The following is a 23,716-nucleotide window of genomic DNA, read 5'->3' as shown; positions in this document are numbered from 1 at the left end:
GCAAGTCTGCTGATAGCACCAAGCTGTGTGGTGCGGTCGACACACAGGAGGGAAGGGCTGCCATCCAGAGGGACCTGGGCAGGGCTGAGAGGTGGCCCCGTGCAAACCTCATTTGGTTCAACAAGGCCAAGTGCGAGGTCCTGCATCTGGGTCGAAGCAATCCCAAGCATCTCAAGATACAGGCTGGGCAAAGAACGGATTGAGAGCAGCCCTGAGGGGAAGGACCTAGGGATGATGGTTGACAAGAAGCTCAACATGAGCCAGCAATGTGCTCTTGCAGCCTATAGAAAACCAGCTGTGTTCTGGGCTGCATCACTAGCAGTGTAGCCAGCAGGGCGAGGGACGGGATTCTTCCTCTCTGTTCTGCTCCCATGAGACCCCACCTGGAGCTCTGTATTCAGCTCTGGGGGCCCCAGCACGTGAAGGACACAGATGTACTGGAGAGAGTCCAGAGGAGGCCACAAGGATGATCAGAGGGCTGGAGCTCCTCTCCTGTGAGGAGCAGCTGGGGGAGTTGGGGTTATTGAGCCTGGAGAAGAGAAGGTTCAAGGGAGATCTTATAATGGTCTTCCAGTAGCTAAAGGGGCTACAGGAAAGCTGGGGAGGGACTCTTGTTCAGGGAGTAGAGTGAGGGGAATGGGAAAAACAGGAAAAAAAATGGCTGTTGACCGGCATAATATAATTCCTCTCCAGAAATGAGAAAGGGCAGAGATGATCTTTGGTCAAGAAATAATGAAAAATAAAAATAAAAATTAAAAATTAATTGGTTGCAAAATATTTTAATTAGAACTTGCTAGAAAGTCCTTGTTATTGTGCAAATGATTCCTTTGAATCAAAGCAAAACGTACAATTTTAAGTGGTAATGTAAAATTTCAGGAGAAGCTGACATTTTTTTGTAATCCGTGTTGGTCATTTTTGTATATAGAGTATATGTTATTATTTCATTTTATTTCTTCAGTAGGACACATTTTGTACACGATTTTTACTGCTGTTTTTTTCCAGTGTATTGTTGCAGGTTGTTTTTTTTTTTTTTAAGTATTATTATTATTATTTTTTTTTTTCCAAAGAAGCACAAAAAAGCTGCTGCTAGAAGTATTCCTGTCATTTCTAGTTAAATGAGGTCAAGCCTTCTATTAATCTTTTCAGCATTACTCTTTGAAAGTGAGTTTTCCCAAAGAGAATCAGTGCCCTCATTCCTGAAAATGAAGCAAACTCAAAGCAGCTGTGTTCTTACACGCCCTTTTGTAGATCACAGAATCACAGAATTTCTAGGTGTCCATGATTAGTTCTTATTTCTTCTCCTCTTCTCCTGGGTAGCATAGCACTGGGTGTGGCACTACTCTGCTGTGCAGGTTTACCAGGCTTATCAACACATTGTTATGTAAATGCATCCAATCTCAGAGGAGGCTGACAACCCTTCACTTCTGCCACTGACTCCATGCAGCCAATAACCCAGCATACCCCCTGCAGATTCCTGCTGACTTAAGGGAAAGCTAAGGTTTGTCACGGTGCTAGTGGCATTCCCTCAACAAGCACAGTCTGGGAGGGCCACACTGCTAAAGTCACAGTTGAAGACTTTGTTTTGTCTGCCAACAAAGTATAAGAGATCCAGGGGAAGAGATTCAGGGAAGGGTGTAGCTCCACGCAGCTGCCAGCTAAGCTTCCATCTGCAGCTAAGCTGCCTTCACCCAGGAGTTCTGTGCATGGGGTCAGTCACGTCCCTCCACTGTCATCTCTGAATTTGGACTGTCACACTGCACTAAAATCTTGCAGCCTCGTGGATTTTGTGATGTGTCCAGCTTCTGCCTGTTCAGTTACAGAAAGTCCTGCTACAACCAATTGATTTGGCAATGTGTGCAGAACATTTCTTGAGTGAAGAGGAACCAAGTAATTTGAATTCTTTGCTGGCTATCATTAAAACTTCTTATTTAACAAGAAATTTATACATTTCTTTTATGGCAGCGGGTGAGTGCCCGCTTAGAGTTGTCCACATAGAGTTGCTGCTGGAAGCTTGTTTTCCAGCTGGATTCACTCATGCAATCTGACTGCAGGCAGCAGTCACACACAAAGGTTTACTGTAGCAAAACTAAATTGCTCCCTATGTAGATTTGTAAGTGTGTGGCTTGACTCTCTAACCATGACCTCTGGCATCATCCATAAAGAAGCCACTTCTTTGTTACTTCTGAGAGATTCATGTGTTTTCTTTTATACTTTGGGAGGAAAGTGGGATTGAGCAGGTAGAGGTTGTATTATATTCACACAATTGAGCAGTAGGTACATCTTCAGAAGACTTTAATCCTTAGAGGACAGGATGTTATCTCAGGACGAACAGCCATATCCCAGTACAAACAGTCACACCTCAGTTTTTATTCTGTTAATGGGCAGCTATTCCTATATCAGTTATTCTTCTTTAAAATGCTGAGCTTATTAGCATGCACAGAAAGGCCTTAATCTGCAGTGTCTAAACTGCTTTCAGATTGAAGCCAGCTGTAGGTGCAAATATATGGCTTACATATGCAAGCATAGCTGCAGAAAGGCAGCTGGGGAAAGGGAGTGGCAGGAAGGCTGATCCCTGACCCAAGATCACCACAAGCAACACAGACCACCAGAGATCCTTGTACAGATCCACCATTTGCTTACACCATGGCCATTCAAAAGAATGCCAAGGGTTTAAAAATGTAGGTGCTCCATTACCTAGAACAATATTTTGAAGTTTAAGAGCCCAGAACACAGAAAAAAAGAGTATAAATTCAGACAATGTATGCCATTCAGAATCTAGATTGCTCACAAAAGCTTGTTAAGTGCCTAGAAATAGCAACAGAACTAGAACTAGAACTCAGTGCTTTACCGAAACATTTCACCATCTGCTGAACACTGAAACTCATTCCTCAGTGAAATGCAGCAGCCAGAGAATTATGGTCGGTTGCCTACAGAATAATCCTTTTTATGGTTTACTTTGTGTAACTGCTTCAAATTTCTAGAGTATTCCATGTGCTTGAAAAGGGGAAAAAAATAGTCAGCAAATGCTACTTGCTGATCATCTGACACAACCAGAAGGATGAGACAGCCGTTAGACATCTAAACATCCTGTGGTAGCTAGAATATTCCTCCTTTCAGGGAAAAGTCAAGGGATTTATGCTAGGGATGAAAGAAAAAAAAAAAATAGGAGGCTTTAAGAATCATTCTTTGAGGAGGGCCAGCTAGTTGGTCTTATCCTGCATTGCTCTGGAAGGAGGTTCATCAACCAGCCTGTCTGATGGAAGACAACTTGTGCTTCTGTGTGAAGAATGAACAGTTCAGTCCACACAGGCATACACATTTCCTTATCAAGGAGCAAGGATCCTACACACTAAGACTCTCCCATTGCTGAAAAAAAAACACAAGAAGTTTGAGCCAGCATCGAGACTAACTAGCCCCAGACAGCAAGCAAGAGCCAGCTGAAAGGAAGAGATGGATTGCAAGCAGCTGAGATCCCCCAGGGGACTCCACATCTCCTGGGCCAAAGAGAACATGAGGTAACAGAAACAGCCTCTGCTACAAAGAGTAGATGTTTGACTTTCGACTTGTGTCTTCCAAGAAAAGTAATTATTTACTTGCCTGAACAAAAACATTACTTCTAAATATATTAGGAGTTCAGATTGCCAAACTGCCCTGTATTAGAGGCAGAATTTCTGTCAGTCTCTCATAAAAAAACTGAACCAGCTTTCCAAACAAGGCGAATTACCTTCCCCACGTACACCTGACTTAAGGAGAGGAAACCATTCATTTTGGAAGAGGAACGAAACCACTGCCAGCTGGCAGCATATGTAAAGAAATACCCATTACACAGAGAGAGGCAATTTGGATGTCAATTACTAATCACTTCAAAATTATAACACTGTTCATATTGTGGCAAAAAACAAACCCCAGTTTGATGTATTACTCCAAAATTGCTAGACCAGGTCAGTGTTGGGGCCCATCCTCTTTAATATCTTTATTGATGATTTGGGTGAGGGAACTCAGTAGGTCTGCAGATGACACCAAGCTGGGGAGAAGTGTTGATCTGCTGGAGGGTAGGAAGGCCCTGCAGAGGGACCTGGACAGGTCGGGTTGATGGGCAGAGGCCAATGGGATGAGATTCAACATGGCTAAGGGCTGGGTCCTGCACTTTGGCCACAACAACGCCATGCAGTGCTACAGGCTTGGGGCAGGGTGGCTGGAAAGCTGTGCAGAGGAAAAGATCTGTGGGTGCTGGTTGATGATCACTTGAACATGACCCAGCAGTGTGCGCAGAAGGGCAATGGCATCCTGGCTTGTATCAGGAGTAGTGTTGCTAGCAGGACCAGGGAGATGATCGTGCTCCTGTACTCTGCTGTGATTAGGCTGCACCTCGAGAACTGTGTTCAGTTTTAGGCCCCTCACTACAAGGACATCGAGGCCCTGGAGCATGTCCAGAGTCGGGCTACAAAGCTGGTGAAGGGCCTGGAGCACAAGTCCTGTGAGGAGCAGCTGAGGGAACTGGGGTTGTTTACTCTGGAGAAGAGGAGGCTCAGGGGAGACTTTAGCACGCACTACAACTATCTCTAAGGAGGTTATAGGAGAACGGGGATTGGTCTCTTCTCCCAAGCAACAGCGAGAGAACAAGAGGAAATAGCCTCAAAGTTGTGCAGGGGAGGTTTGGGTTGTATATTAGTAAAAATTCTTCACTGAAGGGATTGTGAGGCATTGGAGTAGGCTGCCCAGGGAAGTAACTGAGTCTTCATCCCTGGAGGTATTCAAAAGATGTGTTGTATAGGGACGTGGTTTTGTAGTAGACTTGTCACTGCTAGATTAATGGTTGGACTTGATGATCTTAGAGTTCTTTTCCAAACTTTTCAAAGAACCAATGGCAGAAGTGAAATATTTGAGAAAGAATGACTTTATTTATATATTGTATTATTCAGGAAAAAAAAAAAAAAAGAAAAAGCTGAAAACGATTCTATGGTAGAAAATCCTCCACACCAAAGTGAAGTACATTCTGGTAATTCAGTGACTGCAGAGAAAATTAACTCCATCCCAACCAGACCCAGCAGACCCTTGCTTTTCAGTATTATTCTGTATATAAGGCAAATACAAACAAATTAACTAAAACATTTTGACTTTAGTGTCTCGCATCTAACATAATTTCATCAAAATATCTGAAGAGTTATTTCATTTTATTCATTCCATTTTAAAAGTGCACATTTTTGTGCTTTAGAAGAACATTTACAATACTTTAAACAGTAGGGTGTTTGCTAACAGAAGTTTCTCAGTTCTCAACATCTCAGATAAACAGAGCAATAATTTTAATTTTCTTTTCACTATTAAATTACTAGATAAGAACTTCTCTAACAAGTATTTCAGCTGAAATCTGGGGGCTGAAATGCTGTGTAAACCTTTCCCTTCAATGTCTTTTGCTCATCATCTTGATAGTGTAACCAAAGATACAAAGGAATTTAAGTTTCTCTGCACTAAAAAGACTTTATACACAATAATTCACATTCCTTTTGAGTTTCAAATCTGTTTCTGTTGCCTCCACAGCCCCCATACCAGAACCAAGTACACGTTTTCTGCTCTTTGTTGTAGTACCACTTCAGATCATAATTCTGACATTCTCCGCTATCTTGAGGCAGGTCGCATGCATCTGGAAAAGGCAAATAAGAGAGAGTTTTAATGAAAGGTTCCACACTGTCATTGCAATTTCAGGGAAAAAAATGTTCAGCACAAATTAGCAGTTGAGAGAGGTAGTCAGTGTTCAAAGTCTTAAAAGGAGTCGCTAAGTATCCACACACAAACCTACAGTGTCAGTGTGGCCAGAGGCGCCACTTATGATCGATATGATAAGAAGGAATGTCTGAAACTAGATTTTCAGAGGCAAAACCAGAAGAACTGCTAGAAGGTGTTTAGTCTTCTCACATGGACAATTACCAACATTGTTGTAAAATAATTATACCCATTCTATAAAGCACGGGCAAACAAAGTTAGCACAAACCACTCTTGACACTTTTCTGAATGTCCCTCTGCTTTACACCAGTAGCCTTCAGTAAAATTTCACAGTTGAACATACACAGATGGTTAAATTATCCATAAGAGTCCCTTAGCCAAATCACAGAGCAATACAGAGTAGAACTGTATAAATGAGCCAAAAAGTAGGTGAAAGTTGCACACTTTGTAGCAATCTGGTATTAGGTGAGTACAGATCACTACAAAGCACATTTCTCAAAAAGCAAATTCTCACACTGTGCTACATATTTTTAGAAGTAAATTGTTGGGTCACTAATTACAAATCAGGATTGAGAACTGCAGTTCACACCTCTCCTGTAAGTGCCTTATGTCACTGCTCCCATGAGTGCAATGAGCCTGACTGCTTCGTCACAGGAAACACTTCATTTGCAAAGTGAAAACAGTAACATATCTTCATTATTAATGGAGAGCAGTGATCCAAGAATGTAGACAGGTAGTTAGGCCATGGGACCAATTCTGTCTGTGCAGAGCAAGCCAGTCATGCACTGTGGATGTCTGGGATTTCAGAGGTATGTTAGCTCTTCATTCAAAGATCCATTATTTAAAAAGTTTTGCAAAAGCACTAGCCATCTCATTCGGGATGGGGCTACCAGACGTTCTGCAGAATCCTTTTTGACCAGAAAGATGTAAAACAGAGGGATGGGAGCTGTATTAATGAGCAACAACTCCCAAAGTTATGCAGATACCATTGGATTTTTCCACAGAAATTATTTCCAAGTACAGTCTACACAATAGAAACACTTAAATGATGTTGTTGGATGTTGTTAAAAGGATGTTGGTAAGAAAACTGATCTCACAATCAGATTCACCTTTCAGCCTTTAATTACAATCTCTTACTGTACAGATCTGGACCAAATAAAGACATGGCAACAAAAAAGTTTGGAAAATGTAATTAATGGAAATGCTTCATACTGAGTAAATATTCAATCAAGTCCTTCACAATTTAGGGTCTTTCTACAGAATTCAAAGAGAGTTTTGTACTCTAAAATCATACCATAAACACTATAGTCAGCTCCAGTTTCCAGTGTTGCCTCTAGGTTTTCCTTTTTCTCCTGAGCTCCTCTATACTCTTGTGGTTTTTCTCCTTTAGCATCTTCCTCTGTGAAATACTCCGTCTCAGAATGATATTCCGCTTCTGGAACCATGTATACAGGTTCTGTGCTAATCTCTCTAACTGTTTCCAGGACTCTACTTTCCTTTGTTTCAATGTCTTTTAAATAGCCACTGTAATCAGTTTCATCAGTGTTGGGAAAAGGCATCCTGTGAAGGAGGGAGGGGAAAAAAACAAACAAAAAAAAAAAAAAAAAAAGAAAAGAAAACAAAAAGAAAAAAAAATGTTTAAGCACCAGTACAGCTATTAAAACTACACATGGCTCATTCCTTCTGAATATTGCAAGATTTTTTTTCTGTCAAAGACGATTTGAATATATCTAGCAATCCAAAGGGAGATCTTATGTTTGGAGACAATTGTAAATATATCATTTTATCCCATACCCACGCAACAGGTTTAATAGGCAGTTCCAAACCTTTCAATGACAGGCACTCGCTCTCCAGCGTCACCTCGATCTAATCTTTCACACTCTTCTTGAAGTTCAGGAGGAGGATAAGCGTTAATTTGTTCTGTGGGGAAAGAATATGTGCCACAGGTAAATTTTAAATTCCTCTAAACCCTAGTAGGTTTAATGGAATGGAATGGAAAGGAAAGGAAATGTTTAGTCTGAAGAAGAGGAGGCTCAGGGGAGACCTTATTGATCTCTGCAACTGCCTGAAAGGAAGGTGTGGGGAGCTGAGTGGCGGCCTCTTCTCACAGATAACCAGTGACAGGACTAGAGAGAATGGCCTCAAGTTGTGCCAGGGGAGGTTCAGGTTGGAAATGAGGAGACATTTCTTCTCAGAAAGAGCAGTCAGGCATTGGGATGGGTTGCCCGGGGGGGTGGTGGTGTCACTGTCCCTGGGGGTGTTCAAGGAAAGGTCCGACGTGGTGCTTAGGGACATGGTTTAGTGGTGACATTGGTGGTAGGGGGATGGTTGGACCAGGTGATCTTGGAGGTCTTTTCCAACCTTAATAATTTTGTGATTCTAGTGTCCAGCATCTGCTGCAAACTATAGATGAAAGACAGACTAGCTAGGTTATGACTAGAAAGAATGATAGTGCATACACTGACTACTTTTTTCTACACAGCATTTCCGCATTCTTTCTGTAACTTATGCAAACACCATTGCATACTACTTACCTTGTAGCAGGTTTAGAAATGCCCGGCTAAACCTCTGCGCATATGCCATCTCAGATGTAGAAACCCTGCCCAATGTCAGTAAGTGCTGATCTGTGGGGAAGCTTGACAGTTCTATCAGCTCATTGTCATTTACATTACTGCCAAGCGCAAGAGTGAACACAGTAAATCCTTTGCACTTGACTCCGAGTGAAATATCTTTCAGCTTCTCTCTGTCCCATGTGCTTGTTTTGCTTCCAATTATTACAAATATAACTCTGTGTCTTCTTTGTCTGGGATTTTTAAAAAATACATTTTCAACTGTCCACTGTAGGGCAGAGGCAATGGCTGATGGCCCTTCCAGTTGGCGAACAGACTCCTGGATATGGTTCTTCATCAAATTTTTATTACTGTATGTTCCTAGATTGAACTCCAAGGCCACAGGGGTTTTTCTTCTGTCAGGCAGGAAGCCCCTGGGAGCCTGTTGTACCAATGCCACTCTGATGCCTCCACGTGATTCACTTGGCTGTGAGGCAATATCAAACTGATCTAGCATATCGCTCACAAAGTCTTTGGCTCTCTGAAAGTCTTCACTGGTGATGCTGTGAGAGCTGTCCACAACGTAAGCAATATCCATATCCATCTGAAGAGGTAGAGAAACGGGCGCTTCACATGGCGTACTGGGCTTGCATTTATCTAGAGAAGAAGAGCCAATATCCAGCAAACTATTTAGCAACATAGCAAAAACAATAGTTTAGAAAAAGACATTTTTGAGTCCTATTTATCTACTTTTTCTTATTCTTTTTTATTAAAAAAATCAGTTTAGCAATCAGAAATCTTGTTGTTCTTATTAGAAACAACGGATGAATTTTGTTAAACAAGGTTTTGAGATACTACGGGAAATTACTCAAGTATGACATCAAAAAGTGTTCATGAGGTAAAAACAGGTCAGAGTTCCCCTGAGAATTTTTCTATCAAAAACTTAACATGGCAAAGGACACTGGAGCAAAATTCTATGTTTTACATCAGACCACTGTTCAACATTCCGAAATGTTATCATCATTTCGCAATCTCTCTCCACCTCAAAATACAGAATTTATAGTATACGAACATGTTTTCCCAAAACCATGACATTATTTCAAGTGCATTTCTGTTATAATTAAATAGCAATTGAATAGCAATTAAATAGCTTTTGTGGTATTGAGACTCTAATTCTTACTATTCATATTGCCCAGAAGAATTATTTTATTCAAAAACATAGGATATGTCATTGAAAGTGTAAAAAGACCAATACAACAGCTGGAATATGTAAAACGTCTTACCAAAGCAAAGTACACAATATATGATGGTGTCCAAATTCTCATTCTGTTGTCTTTCCCAAACAAATAATTGAAATCTTCCAGTATTATCAGTCTAGGTTTTAAAGCAGACATAAAAGTAATGTTAAAATGTATATACAGCAAACACAGATCACGTTTTCTCTTTGTTCTTAATTCTTAGTATCATTACTACAATAGATTTTGTCCCTAACTGGGTGGTTTCACTGCTATCGTAATACTGAACAGGTACACAGAAGGCTTCAGTTGCTATCTGGAGCATTCTATCTGCCCTGGAGCATTACAAGAAGATCTCCATGCTCCTAAAGATTTAGTACCATGCAGTACAGAGATTGCTAAACCTTTGCAACTCCTAAGGACAATCAACTGGTATTAATGCTTTTATTAGCCAGAGTAAGACAGTCATAATAGATCATTCAAAGCTAGCTCAAATATTTCTGAATGGTGTTGAACTTAACTCCTATGCACACATTAATTTTATACTTTGCCTTTCTACTCTTCATAGAATCTAGATTAGGTAGGGATTCGACTTTTATTCTCTGTACGCATAAGGTGACCCATATCTTGATTAGGGTGACTGAGTGCTACTATACCACAAATGAGGGGAAAAATGAGACATTGTGTGATTGCAAGTAAATGAAAGAAAATGAATGAAAAGAATTCCAATTCCTGTCATAAAATCTTTTTTGTGCAGGTCACCATAGCCTCCCCTTGACAATGAAGAGCGTATATTCTGGCCTGAGTAACACAGTCTTTCAAAAAATAATGTGGGAGGAGGCATCTTTATAGATGTCAGTGGAAATCTCAGCACAGGTAAAACATACTACCACTTTTTGCCAGTGAAAGCCCATAACCTTTGTTCTTTTCTTAGTAGGTTGCTACAGAGAAAAAGACATGATTTTCTGTCTCAGCTCTTTTTGAGAAAGAAAAATCCTCCTTAGTGAAAATGCTTTCTTGGGAGATAAACTTCTAGCATTAGAACAACAAATGTTTTGCCTGTGACCAACTGAAGAAATATATATTCTCCAGCAGAAAAAAAGTTCATCACACAAAGGCTTGAGGAATCCTGAAGATGCTTCCCCAGCATCTTACCATTTCACTGACCATCCAACCCCATCTAGATATGATTCAAGAGAAAATATACTTCCTTGTCGATTAAGCTAAATAAAAATGGCTGTATGATAGCATCTCATTGCAGGAAGTATAACCTTCTATTTATTTCTGGGGGAAGTTTAAAATGCTGAGTCTAACTGTTCTTCCAGCCAATGGGAAATATGGATTAACTGGAAAACGTGGGTGTTCTTTTTCTAATCTTTTCTACTCTTAAAACTGACTTACAGAAAATTGGCACCTTTGTAAGTAACACGTTATATGCATTCAGATTCATAATCTGCTTGTACTAATAAAACAAAATAATGATGTTTGTTCTTATTTAACCAGTGAAGCAGCCCAGGGAATAATTTTCCTTCTCATATGCCAACTGAATTCTTTCATTCAGGTTAATTAACAGTCAAACAAATATGTGAATTGTCTAATAGATAAAAGGCTACATGAGAAAAATTGCAATACAAAATATTAAAGGACTGACTTAGATGCTACTAAATCACAATTTAGCCTCCAACTCTTACATTTTTCATTACATGTAACACAATTTCCTTCTATAAGGATGATCCAATTTTTTATAGTCAATCTACTTACTGAAAAGGCACGTTTCACATTTGGCACTTCACTGAAGGCAATAACCACTGGAGTGATATCCAAGGCACTCAACTCCAGTACAGCTGTGTTGATAACCATATCATTCTGAGATGGACCATTGGCAAAAAATATAGCAATTTTTCTTGTGAGGATACCCTGACGAACCCGTTTGAAGACATTTCTTGCAACAAATCTCATGGCTGCCCCAATATTACGTTTGCCAGTGGATCTCTCCAGTGGTATTTTCTGGACTGCTTGGACCAGCAAGTCGTTTCTTTTGAATTCTGAGAAACGGATGAGATAACGCGTGTTGGTATTGTAAGAAACAATGGAGACACGAGCGCCTGTTGGGCAATTGCTTTCACTGATCTTAATGCTCTTCAGCAATGACATAGCAATGTTTCTCATTCTTTCAAATGCAGCTGGAGTAACATCTTCAGACATATCAAAGGCAAACACCACCTCAGTTGGATAAGCTGGACATGTGCCTGTATCTTGAAACAAAACATTTGTGTCAAAGTATTTCCACAACTCAAATTTTGTTAGTATTTTTCAAGTCTATGAAGAATGGGCATGCAGATGCCTGATGGGCTTACCTGATGAGCAAGCTGGAATGAAGAGATGGAGAGGAGATCAATTATTTTGGAATCACATTCATGAAAATAGAGACATATTCACTCACTTTAAGGAGCCTGATCTAAAACTCAGACAAGTATCAGAAACCATCACAAGGGACAACACTTCTCTTCAACAAATACTCAAAACAGTGCAATTTGACTGGGTTAGATTTAAAGAGGTTGTTCTAGGTTGAGAGAGAACAAATACTTCCAAACAGGAGGACAGATGATATAAAAATATTCTCTTCTCTGAGAAGTCACCAAAGGGGGATTGGCACAATGCCAAATAATTTAATTGTAAATGAAGAGAAGAGAAATTTGTTACGATTTTTGTAATTACAAGGTAGGAAAAACAAGCAGAAAGTATAAATCTGCTTTACATACCTGCTGAAAAATTCTGACAATTAAAAGCTACTAGTCAACATTAACCCAAGCCCTGATACAAACAGTTTACAGGGCTTCCAGTGGAGGCTTTTTCTTTTAAGGGTGACTAGGTGGAGTCAGAGTAAAAGAATATGCTCCCTACTTACGGCAGTTTTTTCGTGAAAAATTCACAAGATCACAAGGCTGCAGGAGCAAAAAGAAAAAGCAATTAACAGCAAATCCTAGACCATCCCAGACCGGGAATCTTACTTCTAGTTTGAGTTGAAGGTCAGATCTAAGCTGCTGAACTTGGACTTGGAGTCCAGATTCATACATTCCAGTTCCTCTCTATTTCAAATTGTACAGGGACTTTGTCCCTGATGCCTGATGCAGAAATTAAGTGTTTTTTTTTTTTTTTTTTTTTTTTTTTTTCCAGACATGCTCTGTTGGCATTTAGCCACAATTTGGAGTATGAAACAACTATTTAGCCATTCTTTATTTTGTGTAATAATCATACCTAGGAGGTCACTGAGCAATGACACTTCCAAAGGAAAATGAGCAGCAACTTGCAGAGGAAGAGGGAGGTCTGTGAAGAAGGAGTGGACTTGTCCTCCCCTCCTTGGAAGGCAGAATATACCTGCAGTAGTATTGCCTGCACCTAGTTGTCCATGCAAGGGTTAGATGAAGCCTTTGCTTAGGAATGTTCATCCTATATGGGTTAGGATTCTGAAGAAATCCTGCCCTGCTATTCCCAGTTAAAATAGCTATTGCTGAGGAAATGTCTTTCTTTACAACAGGGTGAGAAATAACCCTAAACCTGAGCTGGTGTTTAAACTGATGTGAATAGGGTAACAAATAAAGGAGTATTAATGGCCCAAAAGTTTGTAAATAGTGTAAATCAATCTGCGTATTTTTTTCTTTATTTGCCAAACAGAAGGACTGGCCATACTCACTGTACTCTGACCAGTATTTGAGAAGGATACTGTTTTCTAACAATTAAATGTGCTCATTGCATTCAGTGCATACAAATAGATGATGACTAAAACTTAGTGCCATGTACAATGCAGTTATCTGTGAGGTAATTACTTACTTCCATAAAAATGGAGCCTCTTGGTCCCTTCGCACCCTGAAATAAATTAAATACAGATCCAGAAAATCAGACTCTGATAACATATTTCCATCTGTGACTCTGTAGGCCAAAGAAAATGCAGGCATACAGTGTTTCCCCAATAATCATTTGCTGATTTGAAATATGAGGAGACAAAATTGCACAGCATGGATTTCTCTGACCTGTTTCTGAAAGAGTTGCAGACCACTAGTCTGACATTTCTCAGCACATTTTCCTTCCAGTTCTTTTAAATATTCACTACCTGTTGCTCTTGAGGATCTCCGTTCTTGTGCCCCCAGGTTAATTAAGTATTGTTTATCATATGAAACACTATCAAATATTCCATTAATCTAATCACAAATTTAAGATCAATCTAAGAGCAATTTATTACTATTATTTTTTAATAAAAGTACATTACCATAGGTCCTGGTGGCCCTCTGTCCCCTGGATCTCCCACGGAACCTGGTCTGCCAGCATTACCCTGTAAATAGAAACAAAAGTTTTATTCTTTATAATACCACATTCAAGTGTAGAATTTCAGCACAGAAAAACCTCTAAAACTGCACTGTGAGCTGGAAACACTCAGGACATATGGGCTTTACTTACAGAACTCTTCATAAAATTTAACAGATTTATCATTCTTACCCTTCTACCCCTAACTCCTTTGGGTCCTTTAGCTCCTGGAATACCCGGGTTTCCATCTTCTCCCTAAAAATTAATGAAATCTAGAACTTTATATGAAGGGAGAAAACAGACAGATTTCAAATGAGAACAGTGTAGAACAAGAAATAATGAGAGCAAGCATGTCCATTTAATCATACCTCTGGACCAGGATACCCTATGAATCCAGGTTCTCCCTGCCAGAAGAAAGAAAATAAGACTTCATAAGAATCTAGAACTTTGTGATCTGCTTAGCATTTGATTTCTTTAAACCAAAAGGAATTTCAAAATTATTCTTGGTGTTCCAGCCCATTCAAGTAGCAGCGGCGACTCTCAGATGACTTCTTTTTAGATTAACAACTTTTTCACATGAAGCAAGAGCATTGTAAATCATTCCAACAGTTTCCGAATTTTCAACAATCCCATTTCTCAAAAAAAGTGTTTTAACAAAAATTATTTATGACTCCTAGTAAAATACAGCAGAAATCTTATTCAGTGATCATCACTAAAACAAAATATTCAAAGCAGTGTTTAAAAGCAGTTTCGGAATGTTGTACATTCCATACTGAGCAGTGATAACATATTATTGGCATATTAGAAGCCACTTCATTAATTGTTTTGGGTTACTTCAGTTCTTGGCATACTCTTTAACTGTGCATCAAAAATGAGAACTCTCAGGAAGACTGATCAGAAGGGAAGCATATCTTTCCTTGACATTAGAGTAACTAGCAGAATTCACACTACTTATGTATGTCCTTGTTTTAAGAGTTCTTTCCTATGAAACTAGACATGGTTGTCAAACATCACAAAGCAATCAAGGTTTGCCCAGCAGATTTTTATCACATGACTTTATCTTATTATTTCTGGAAAGTTACATGCACATAGATCCCCCATTATAAATAAGAGTGTAATTTAACTTGTGTACCTCTGTGATTTATAGCAACATTAAGCCTATGCACTTAGCTATTAGGGGAAAACCCATTCTTTCTGGATCATCATACTGGGCTGAATTATTTTTATTTTATTTTTAGTTTTTTAATCTAAGCCCTGCCAAACCTTGGGCAAAAATATCAGTGTTTAAGAAGGGCTTGAAGTCAATCCTTAAAAACAATGAATAACAACAAGGAGATTTAGCAGAAGATTAAAAGAACCAGTCTTTTATATAACATATGTGTAACCTGTGAGAATCTCCCATTAAAGGAAATTGTTAGGCCTAAGAAGGCAAGAAAACAGATTTTATTTATTTATTTATTTATTTATTTTTTGCATAGCAAGAAGTATCGAGAGTTGTTTTTATAATAAGCCATTTGAGAAAAACAAGAGATCATCAGTTGGAGAGCCTCCTGGAAAGCCTTTCATACCTTTTCTGCAGCTTCTGCAGCATTATTTTTCTCCCACAAAAAGATCAGAGAGTGAAACAGATGGACCTCCAGTGAATCCACTGGTTTGCTTCTGTTTCCCAAACAAGAGGAAACAACTCAGTTGAAAACAAGAGTGGCTAGTCAAGCAGACTGGAGCAGGGAGAAAGCACTGGGTACTCCAAAAAAGTTCAACTTACACCCCCATATTCATACACACCAAGGAAAGGGTGAGTGGATCTCAAAAGAGCAGCTCCTTCCCATTCTTTTTCATGTGTTACCATCATAAGTCACCACTTGTTCAGAATGGGAGCATAATTCTCTCTCCAGTCTTCAGTGATCACCAGAGTCAACCTGTGTTTGTATCAAACCACATTCCTAAACTCCCATGAAACAGAGTTGGAGGTCACAGCCACATTTGTTTCAGTTTCAGATAACCCTTTTCAGAATTTCTCACAAGGATGGATATGGGAAAGCTAAACCTTTTCCTGAACCTCAGGAGCACATTGTGGCCACATCTTACATCCCCCTTGAATCAACTTTGATGGTCCCATTAAAAGTGACCTTGTGCAATGGAGACTGAGAGACATTCTGACTCCCAACACTTACCTTTGCTCCTTTGCTCCCTACAGGACCATCCACGTGTCTGCCATCCATGCCCTGCAAAGGTTGAATATAATCAGTAAGCTTTTAATAAAGGATTGGATTTATATCCAGTTCCATTTTGGAAAAGAGACCTCCCATTACAGTGCTGTGTCCAGACTGCTGATACTGACAAAGTAGGACAAGCTATCATGACACCGTCTAAATGATGGCAAAATCCATACAGAGAAAAAAGGGATTAAGGCCATTCTCCCCTGTGTGACATACCTCTACCATATTCTCTTTAGTGCATATAGAGAACTTGAGTGAAAAGATATTATCTCTAGACAACAAGGAATCTGGTTTCCATAAGGAAACTGAGAACCAAATGTGAAATTATTTTAACTGTGTCAAACAGTGAAAATAGAATAAACTGAACTGATCCAGCTGAATGAATATTAAATTACAGGGGTCCAGAATTAGGGCAGAAATACTCACTCGTACACCTCTCTGTCCAGTTGGTCCCAGAGGACCTTTCTTTCCAGGATCACCAGGTTCACCCTGTCATAATTGAAATGTAACAAACATTATTTTGGCTCATTCAGGAGAACTTGTTTCTGAAATGTAAACATGTGTGCTAGATTGAAATGTGCTTATACTTTTTACAGGCTACGTGATGCAGATTAAAACACTGTGTTACAGATGATATTTGAGAGAAGGTTTCTTGGGTATGTAACTGGAAAGTACTGGGCAAATCAGAAGACAGTGAGAAAACCTCATGGGCTTTCCTCAAAAAACCTCCCATTGTTACACAGAACTTCCTATTGGCAAGAGTGTTTTCTAGGAAAAGTTATATTAACGTAGGCGGGACATATCTTGGAATTTTACCAGCATGAAAGCATCTGATGGTAGCAGAGGGTATTTCTCAGGAAGGCTGTTTTCTTTTCTTTCATTCTTTTTTTTTTTTTTTTTTTTTTTTTTTTGGTTTTCACTTTCTTATTGAACAAGAACCCCAGATGTAAAGAGCACAGAAACAGACTCTGACTCTGAGTGATTCCAGTAAAAAACAGTTAATATGGTGGCTACAGCAAAAGACAGGGTGATTACATCCAGTGTTTCAGTGTTTCTTCCTAACTTTGTCACTGCGTCTTTTCACACAGCAACTCTTTTCACAGCAGCACTCTGACATTCTGACACCTCTCTGTACTGAACGTAATAATTCTTCAAAAAGACTAAAAAGGCTTTGTTAACTGGTATTCGTTATGCCTTCTAGATGCAGAAATACAACAACACCTAACATCACGTATTTTTATTTAATAGTCTCCTGTATCAATGCACATTAATTACAGGAAAGCAAGGGATAACGTTTATTACAAGTAATTGAGCCATAATATATGTGGACCATGCATTCAGGATAAGCCTTTATGTTGAGAAGAACTAAATTAATTAATTCCTTTATAATAGCCATCCTAACAGTCAGGGGTCTTTGAACTGGCTAGGAATCTTCGGAACAAAGAGGTTAAAATGAACAGCTATGCTTCATTAACTGGTACTTATTTTCAATAGGTTGGAAGGAGTTTAAGAATCTTAAAACAAGCTCAAGGGTCGCCACTGCCATACCCCTATTACAGTTTGTAAGAAGCCAGGTCCCATCAAGAACCATGATCACAACAGCAATTAGAACAGCTGTTATGCTGACTAATAGCTTCGTAGTGTAGCTCTGACACTGGTAAGTGACCTTGAACATATTGCTTGCCTTCCCATGCAATCTAAAAATTCTTACAAAACTTAACAATTTTTACATATTCCACATCAACAACACAAGTGTTAGTTCATGCTTTTTCAGTCAGATTCTTGAATGATGCACTCATATTGCTGCAATCACGTGCTTTAAAAATGTTTACCTTTGCTCCTTTTGCACCTAGCTTTCCAGCAGAGCCAGGCAGACCTGCGGGACCTGGACTACCCTGTAATCAGAAATATCAGTAAAATGGTATACGATGAAGAATTCAAGGCTTCATTACACTCAAGGTTCATTCACTGCCACTTTAAATTATTGTAGAATCAATATACACACTAGAACATAAACAGACTTTGCCAAAGCTTTTGAGGACCACAGTAAGTTATGGATCAAGCTATCATTCAAGTTATTTCCTGGTGTCTGTGTGACTACTCTAAAATTTCCAAAATGTTATTAAGTATGATATAAATATTTTCTATCTACATAGCTATTACAAGTATGACAGTGAAAGCACAAGCAATATGAATATATATATATATACACACACACACACACGTATAAATGGGTACATAAACTTGAACATGACTAAAGTAGATATCCGAAACTGACATAGTCAGATGTTCTAATGCTGAGTTATACTGGTTTAATTCCAGAATAAGAGCCCCAAAATCAACAGCATCACACAAATGCAAGAAAGATCAGCAGTCAGTGCTCAATAGTTAAAACCTCATCATACCTTAGCATTAAATCTTACAGGTCATATTTTAATGAAACCACTGACAAGCTGAGTATCTAACTATGCCCTCAACTTATCCAGTGTACATCTGGACCTGTAGGTGCTGCAAGCCATGGTGTTATTCCTGATACTATGGAACTGAGAAAGGAATCTAAAGCTAACTCTGAAGGTCTCTTCCTATTCACCCACCTAAACTTATTTCTCGAGATTTGTAGCCTCATATGACCATCAGTTTGCTCAAGAAATATACTGAAAAATCTTCAGTTTCTTTGCTCTTTTACATTTGTTAAAAACTCTTTAGAAAAATAACACAAACATTGAAAAATGAAAAGCCCTAAGGTGTGCAGCAAGGATATATTATTTATTTAAGGCTAACCTGAAGGCCTGGCATGCCCTGTGGTCCTGGAAGTCCTTTGATCCCTTGTAGTCCTTTTGGGCCCTGACATAAACAGGCATTGAAAGAAAAGTCAGTTCAGCGTTCACAGCCTTTCAACGAAGATTAGTTTACTGCAATGAGCAGAATTCAAGGGCCTGTTTTGCAAGCCTCAATGCACAGGTGAAACTTCTGGCTGTTTGTTTGTAGGAATTAGGTGAAGCAGCTGAGAAGGTCACTGCCTGAGGGCTATACTCAGGGAGCCTCTATGGTGTCTATGAAACCAATAAAGCGTTACACAACACACTACTAGGCCTGCTTTCTTCAGATGCTGATATTATCAGTGGATGGAGAATATTAAAGCTGGAATCTACAATAAGCATTCTACCACTATGGTTCTCTTTAAAATAACTCCACAAACACTATTTTTTTTTTTTTTTTTTTAAACAGAAGGATTTTCTCATTGTTTTTGTCAGTAAGTATATCATTTTCACAATTCCAACACATTTTGGAAATAGAGTACATTCAAAAATGCAATGAAATTACGTACTTATTACTAGCAATTTCTAATGAAAATCTTCATTTTGAAGATCTGCTTGACATTATCCTGGAAGCTGGAGACATCTTGACTAAATTATTTATTCTGGCTACTCATTTTCCTCTTGATTTCACTAGAAGACTCATTTGCATAAACAGAAAGAGAAACTTGGCCCATTTAATTCCTTAGGGCCACAGAGGAGATCTGCCAAGGATTTTTCCTAATAATATTCACTAGTTGAAGAAAACAAGGCGTTCCAAAAGAAAAACAAAAGATTAAGACTGACAACTCATTTTCTCCACAGCGAACATGTAGACCACCTCTAAAGTTCTTTTAGCTACCTGTGGGCCTTTAAAACCAGGATTTCCTGGGTAACCTGCTTCCCCCAGATCTCCTTCTCCACCCTGCCAGAACAAAAGCAAACATTAAAAACAGAAAGTGGGGAGGGGGTAAGAAAAGAAATTAACACCTGCCATATGCATATCAACAGGTAATCATTTCATGTCTGCACAGAGTATTAGCTGACAGAATGTTTTCCAGAGTTTCCAAGCAGTTTTCAATCTGCTTCAACTTCCAGTTAAGAAAACTCAGTTGTAAAGCAAAAGAATTTTTTTTTTTATTATTTTTTTTTTTGGTATACGGTGTGTGATGAACTCTTGAGGTACAGAGCAAAATGTCAGTTCCATTTGCTTCACATTTCACACCACAATCTCAGAAATATTCCTGCATTTCTGTAGCCTTTCCGTTCATTCCTCATTTTTAGCAAGTCTCTCCTCTACTTGTGTTCCCAAATTTGCCTTAAAAATAAAAGAGACTGTCCTTTTATTTCAACAAAAGCTGTCTTTCTCTTTTCCAGTTCTAAATCTTTCAAGCCAGGAGTGCCCCTAATACATTCACCCGAGGCTGTCTTGGCTTGAAATAGACTTTTTGTTGCTGAATACTTGTGTCTTGGATCACACTGAAATTTTTCCTGTAAAGAGGAACAAATGCTCAGGCTGGACATGTAAACAGGCAGCAGCAGGGTTAGCCACTCACCTCTGGACCTGGAGGGCCTATCCAACCTTTTGCTCCCTAAGAAGGAATGGCATGAGATTACATCCAGAACACCAAGCAATGTGAAACAACAACTTATAATTAAGTAAATACATTCAATTTACAGAGACCAGAGACTATTTCCAAAGAAATAAAAATCCCATTTGATTAAGGTAAAAATGAAAAAAAAGAATGGATTTGGGACAGAAATCCTTACACAAGTATTACCCTCATCAAAGAAAAGGCCCTTAGTGAGTGAAGAGGGAAGACATCTCAACAGAATTCTGGAAAACATCTTCCCAGTCAGCGGCTCCTTGGCTAAAATAAAAAGAGCCATCTCCTCTACCTCTGAGCTAAAAGGTTTGCACTGCTTCCTTCTGCACACTGTTCATAAGCACTAGTGAACATGATTGTTAAACTTAACACCACTAGCAACCTTCAGAATGCTTCTGCAGCTTGGATGAAAAGCGATCACAATCTTATACATTAGCATTAGGAACCTTTCTAACAGACTAGAAGAGGTGATTTCACAGGTTCTAGTCCCCAGTGGATGAAAAAGAGCAGCAGGCATATGGAACTTACTGTCACAGGGTGGAAGGAGGGATAAAAATATCTATGGCAAAATTACCAAGCTATTAAGCCTCACAGAAAAGTCTGCACTGAATTTAAGGCTTGCAATTTCACATGAATCAGACCTGAAATTAATTTTATAGCAAATTCCTGATTAAAAAACAAACAACAAAAACAAACAAAACAACAACAAAAACCAGTACAATGCATATAAGATAGTAAATTTGAAGCCAAGTATATTGAACTATGAAAATTGTAGAAGATTTATGTTCCCTTTCATTGCAGAAGTTTGACGTGTGGGATAAAAGGAAGAAGAGAAAAATTGGTTGTCTGAATGGGAACCCCACTGCATCTTAGATCAGTTATTTTCAACATGTATTGATTACTGTTCTTACAGGAAGGCCTTTATGACCCTGCTCTCCTTGGAGTCCACGTGGTCCTGGTTCTCCCTGCAAAACAAAGTAAAGAACAAGCATTTTAAATACTGTTTCTTTTTTCTTGTAATTACACATTTTTCTTTTTCTGATCCTTGTTTTATTCTTCTCCTAAGTAATTTCACTTCAATCAGCGAAAACGCTAAACGCTGACTTGTTTTCTGCAAACAATTCCTGATCATCAATTATAAATGAGACAGACTATGCTTGTTTTGAATTTCAAACCATCATCCACCATCAACTACAGATACTTCCCTACTACTTATTTTTGCTTATTGTTCTAAGTTAAGTGTGACAGTCAATAGTCTGTGCTCTTGTGTTAGACTTACTTTCTTGCACTATGGCTCAAAAACCTAGTAAAAATTCAGACATCACTTTATCTGCACATAACCAAGTTCTTATGTTCTACAGGTCAAAATGGAATTTATCCATCACCACAAGAAAACAGCAGTTACATAGTAAAGTGGGTACAGCATGGTGATATCCAACACATTTTTCCCAGTAAGATTTTTTTTTTAAATTCCTGCAACTCATAACCAGGAATCTATTTGATGATATAAGATTGAGCTAGAATGATACATTTATACTAAATTCTTATCTTCCCTTAGCTCAAGCCCAGTTTGATGGTGTATTCCATGAGAATATTACCACAGTCTTCATTAACTGTTTTTTAAAGCTTTTTTTTTTTTTTAAATAAAAAAATAAAACAAAAACCAACATCATGTGCATTTTAAAGCTTTCTGTGTTGCATACATACACTGAAGGCAAACTGCAACATGAAAAAAAAAAAGAGCTGCTTTGTCAATGGACAGCCAATACAGCTTGGCAATTATCCAAACTGTTGCTCTTAATGCAGAATTACTTGCTTACCTGCCATGCTGAGTTTCCCTTTTCACCCTTAGGACCACGAACATTATTGTTAATCCCAGGATCTCCCTGGAAAAGCAAAGCAGAAAGTTCAGCATATTCAGTGACTATACCTTTGTTACTCTAACTACAGGCACAAGATATGGAAATAAGATTAATGACATTTATCTTTGCAGCCAAAAAGGAATATAGATGTTATTCTGAATGAACACACTTGCAAGAACACTATATAAGCACTTCTGCAAAGTCCACAGATTTCTTCTGCAAAGAGGTAAAAATAAATATTTCCAATGGGCAACAAAGCAAACCTTGAAAATGTGAAGCTGTTCTGGTTGTTTGGGTATTGTTAACTGAATTAAGATCACACCTAGTCACCAATTCTCATATGGGTTCATGCTAGAATGGAGTTTCATTTAGCCACTTAATGCTAGACACATATGAAATCCCAATCCCTCAAAGAGGCCAAGTTACCATGGCACCTGATTTCTTTTAAAAGCGTTAGAAGACAGGAGTCATCACATAATCCTTGACTCTTTAGAACGAAGATCTTTGGAATACGTATAGGACAGTTGTGATACAAGAAGATAACATCTCCACTGAAATTTTAGCCCTCAGAGTCTGCATATATATAGGGAGCTCTAAAGCATGCATAGAAGAAATGTCAGCATGAAAAAGTAATTTGCCTTTGCATCATTATAAATTTATAACAAAGGATCAGTTCACTTGGGTTTTAAGTGATAGAGAAATCCCTCTATTAGGCGAGAACCACAAGGTAGGACTAAACAGCTCCAAAAGGAGTTATTTGTCCATGGTAAAAAGAAATAAATAAAACAAAAATGCAAGGAACAAGTTGGAGACCTGAAGCTTAAACATCTACTTCCAAGCAACGCATCAAAACACACAAGTCCATCTGCATCTGAAGAGCAGATGGAATATGCCATACTCTTTGGAAAGTATTGCACCATCTAGGATCATGAAAAACTCTTCAAATAACTTATATCTCAGGCAGCTCCTTCAGAAAATACAGGCACAAATCAGTGCAACCTAACAAAAATGAAGAAATACACTTACATGATCCCCTCTTAGACCAGGTTGTCCTCGTTCACCTGGTTCTCCTCTGGGGCCTTTTCTGCCCTAAAGTTATAAAAAGAGTACAAACAATTCTGGTGTGGGTAGAGACAGTATCTGTGGTAGAGAGAAGCCAGACAAGATAACACATATCTGTTTAAATCAGTGGAGCTACACTGATTTGCAGCAGAGGCCTCATCATGTATGAGAACAGGCAGCTATATATATTAGATATTATATTAGAGAAAAAATCACAGGCATTACACTTCAGAAAGACATTTTTGTAAAATCTTGTTACTATAAATGATACTTCACCCGTATTCCAGGGCTGCCTTTCTCTCCAGAAAGCCCAGGAGGTCCTTTGTCTCCCTAGACTCAGAAAGAGGGAAGAAAGAAATTATAA

General features: G+C 38.8%; 1 protein-coding gene across 1 annotated transcript in view; it reads right to left on the bottom strand.

Moving 5' to 3' along the window:
- Nucleotides 1-5,468: 5,468 nt before the first annotated feature.
- The window catches only part of COL6A6 (collagen type VI alpha 6 chain), a gene marked incomplete at both ends in the record, with an annotated part of 42,122 nt that continues 23,874 nt past the window's right edge, over nt 5,469-23,716 (bottom strand). Inside the window, 22 exons of the mRNA XM_084281611.1 lie at nt 5,469-5,641; nt 7,016-7,281; nt 7,548-7,641; nt 8,256-8,927; nt 9,554-9,644; nt 11,267-11,760; nt 11,863-11,874; nt 12,414-12,450; nt 13,337-13,372; nt 13,773-13,835; nt 14,000-14,062; nt 14,176-14,211; nt 15,982-16,032; nt 16,453-16,515; nt 17,859-17,921; nt 18,808-18,870; nt 19,684-19,746; nt 20,378-20,413; nt 21,340-21,393; nt 22,249-22,314; nt 23,317-23,379; nt 23,629-23,682. Coding sequence (XP_084137737.1) covers nt 5,469-5,641; nt 7,016-7,281; nt 7,548-7,641; nt 8,256-8,927; nt 9,554-9,644; nt 11,267-11,760; nt 11,863-11,874; nt 12,414-12,450; nt 13,337-13,372; nt 13,773-13,835; nt 14,000-14,062; nt 14,176-14,211; nt 15,982-16,032; nt 16,453-16,515; nt 17,859-17,921; nt 18,808-18,870; nt 19,684-19,746; nt 20,378-20,413; nt 21,340-21,393; nt 22,249-22,314; nt 23,317-23,379; nt 23,629-23,682 — 2,613 coding nt within the window. The remainder of the gene's footprint in view (nt 5,642-7,015; nt 7,282-7,547; nt 7,642-8,255; nt 8,928-9,553; nt 9,645-11,266; nt 11,761-11,862; nt 11,875-12,413; nt 12,451-13,336; nt 13,373-13,772; nt 13,836-13,999; nt 14,063-14,175; nt 14,212-15,981; nt 16,033-16,452; nt 16,516-17,858; nt 17,922-18,807; nt 18,871-19,683; nt 19,747-20,377; nt 20,414-21,339; nt 21,394-22,248; nt 22,315-23,316; nt 23,380-23,628; nt 23,683-23,716) is intronic.

Source organism: Netta rufina, assembly GCF_964035555.1.
Source record: "Netta rufina genome assembly, chromosome: 2".
NCBI lineage: Eukaryota > Metazoa > Chordata > Aves > Anseriformes > Anatidae > Netta > Netta rufina.
The sequence above is the reverse complement of the archived record's forward strand: the minus strand, read 5'-3'. Positions and strand labels throughout refer to the sequence as shown.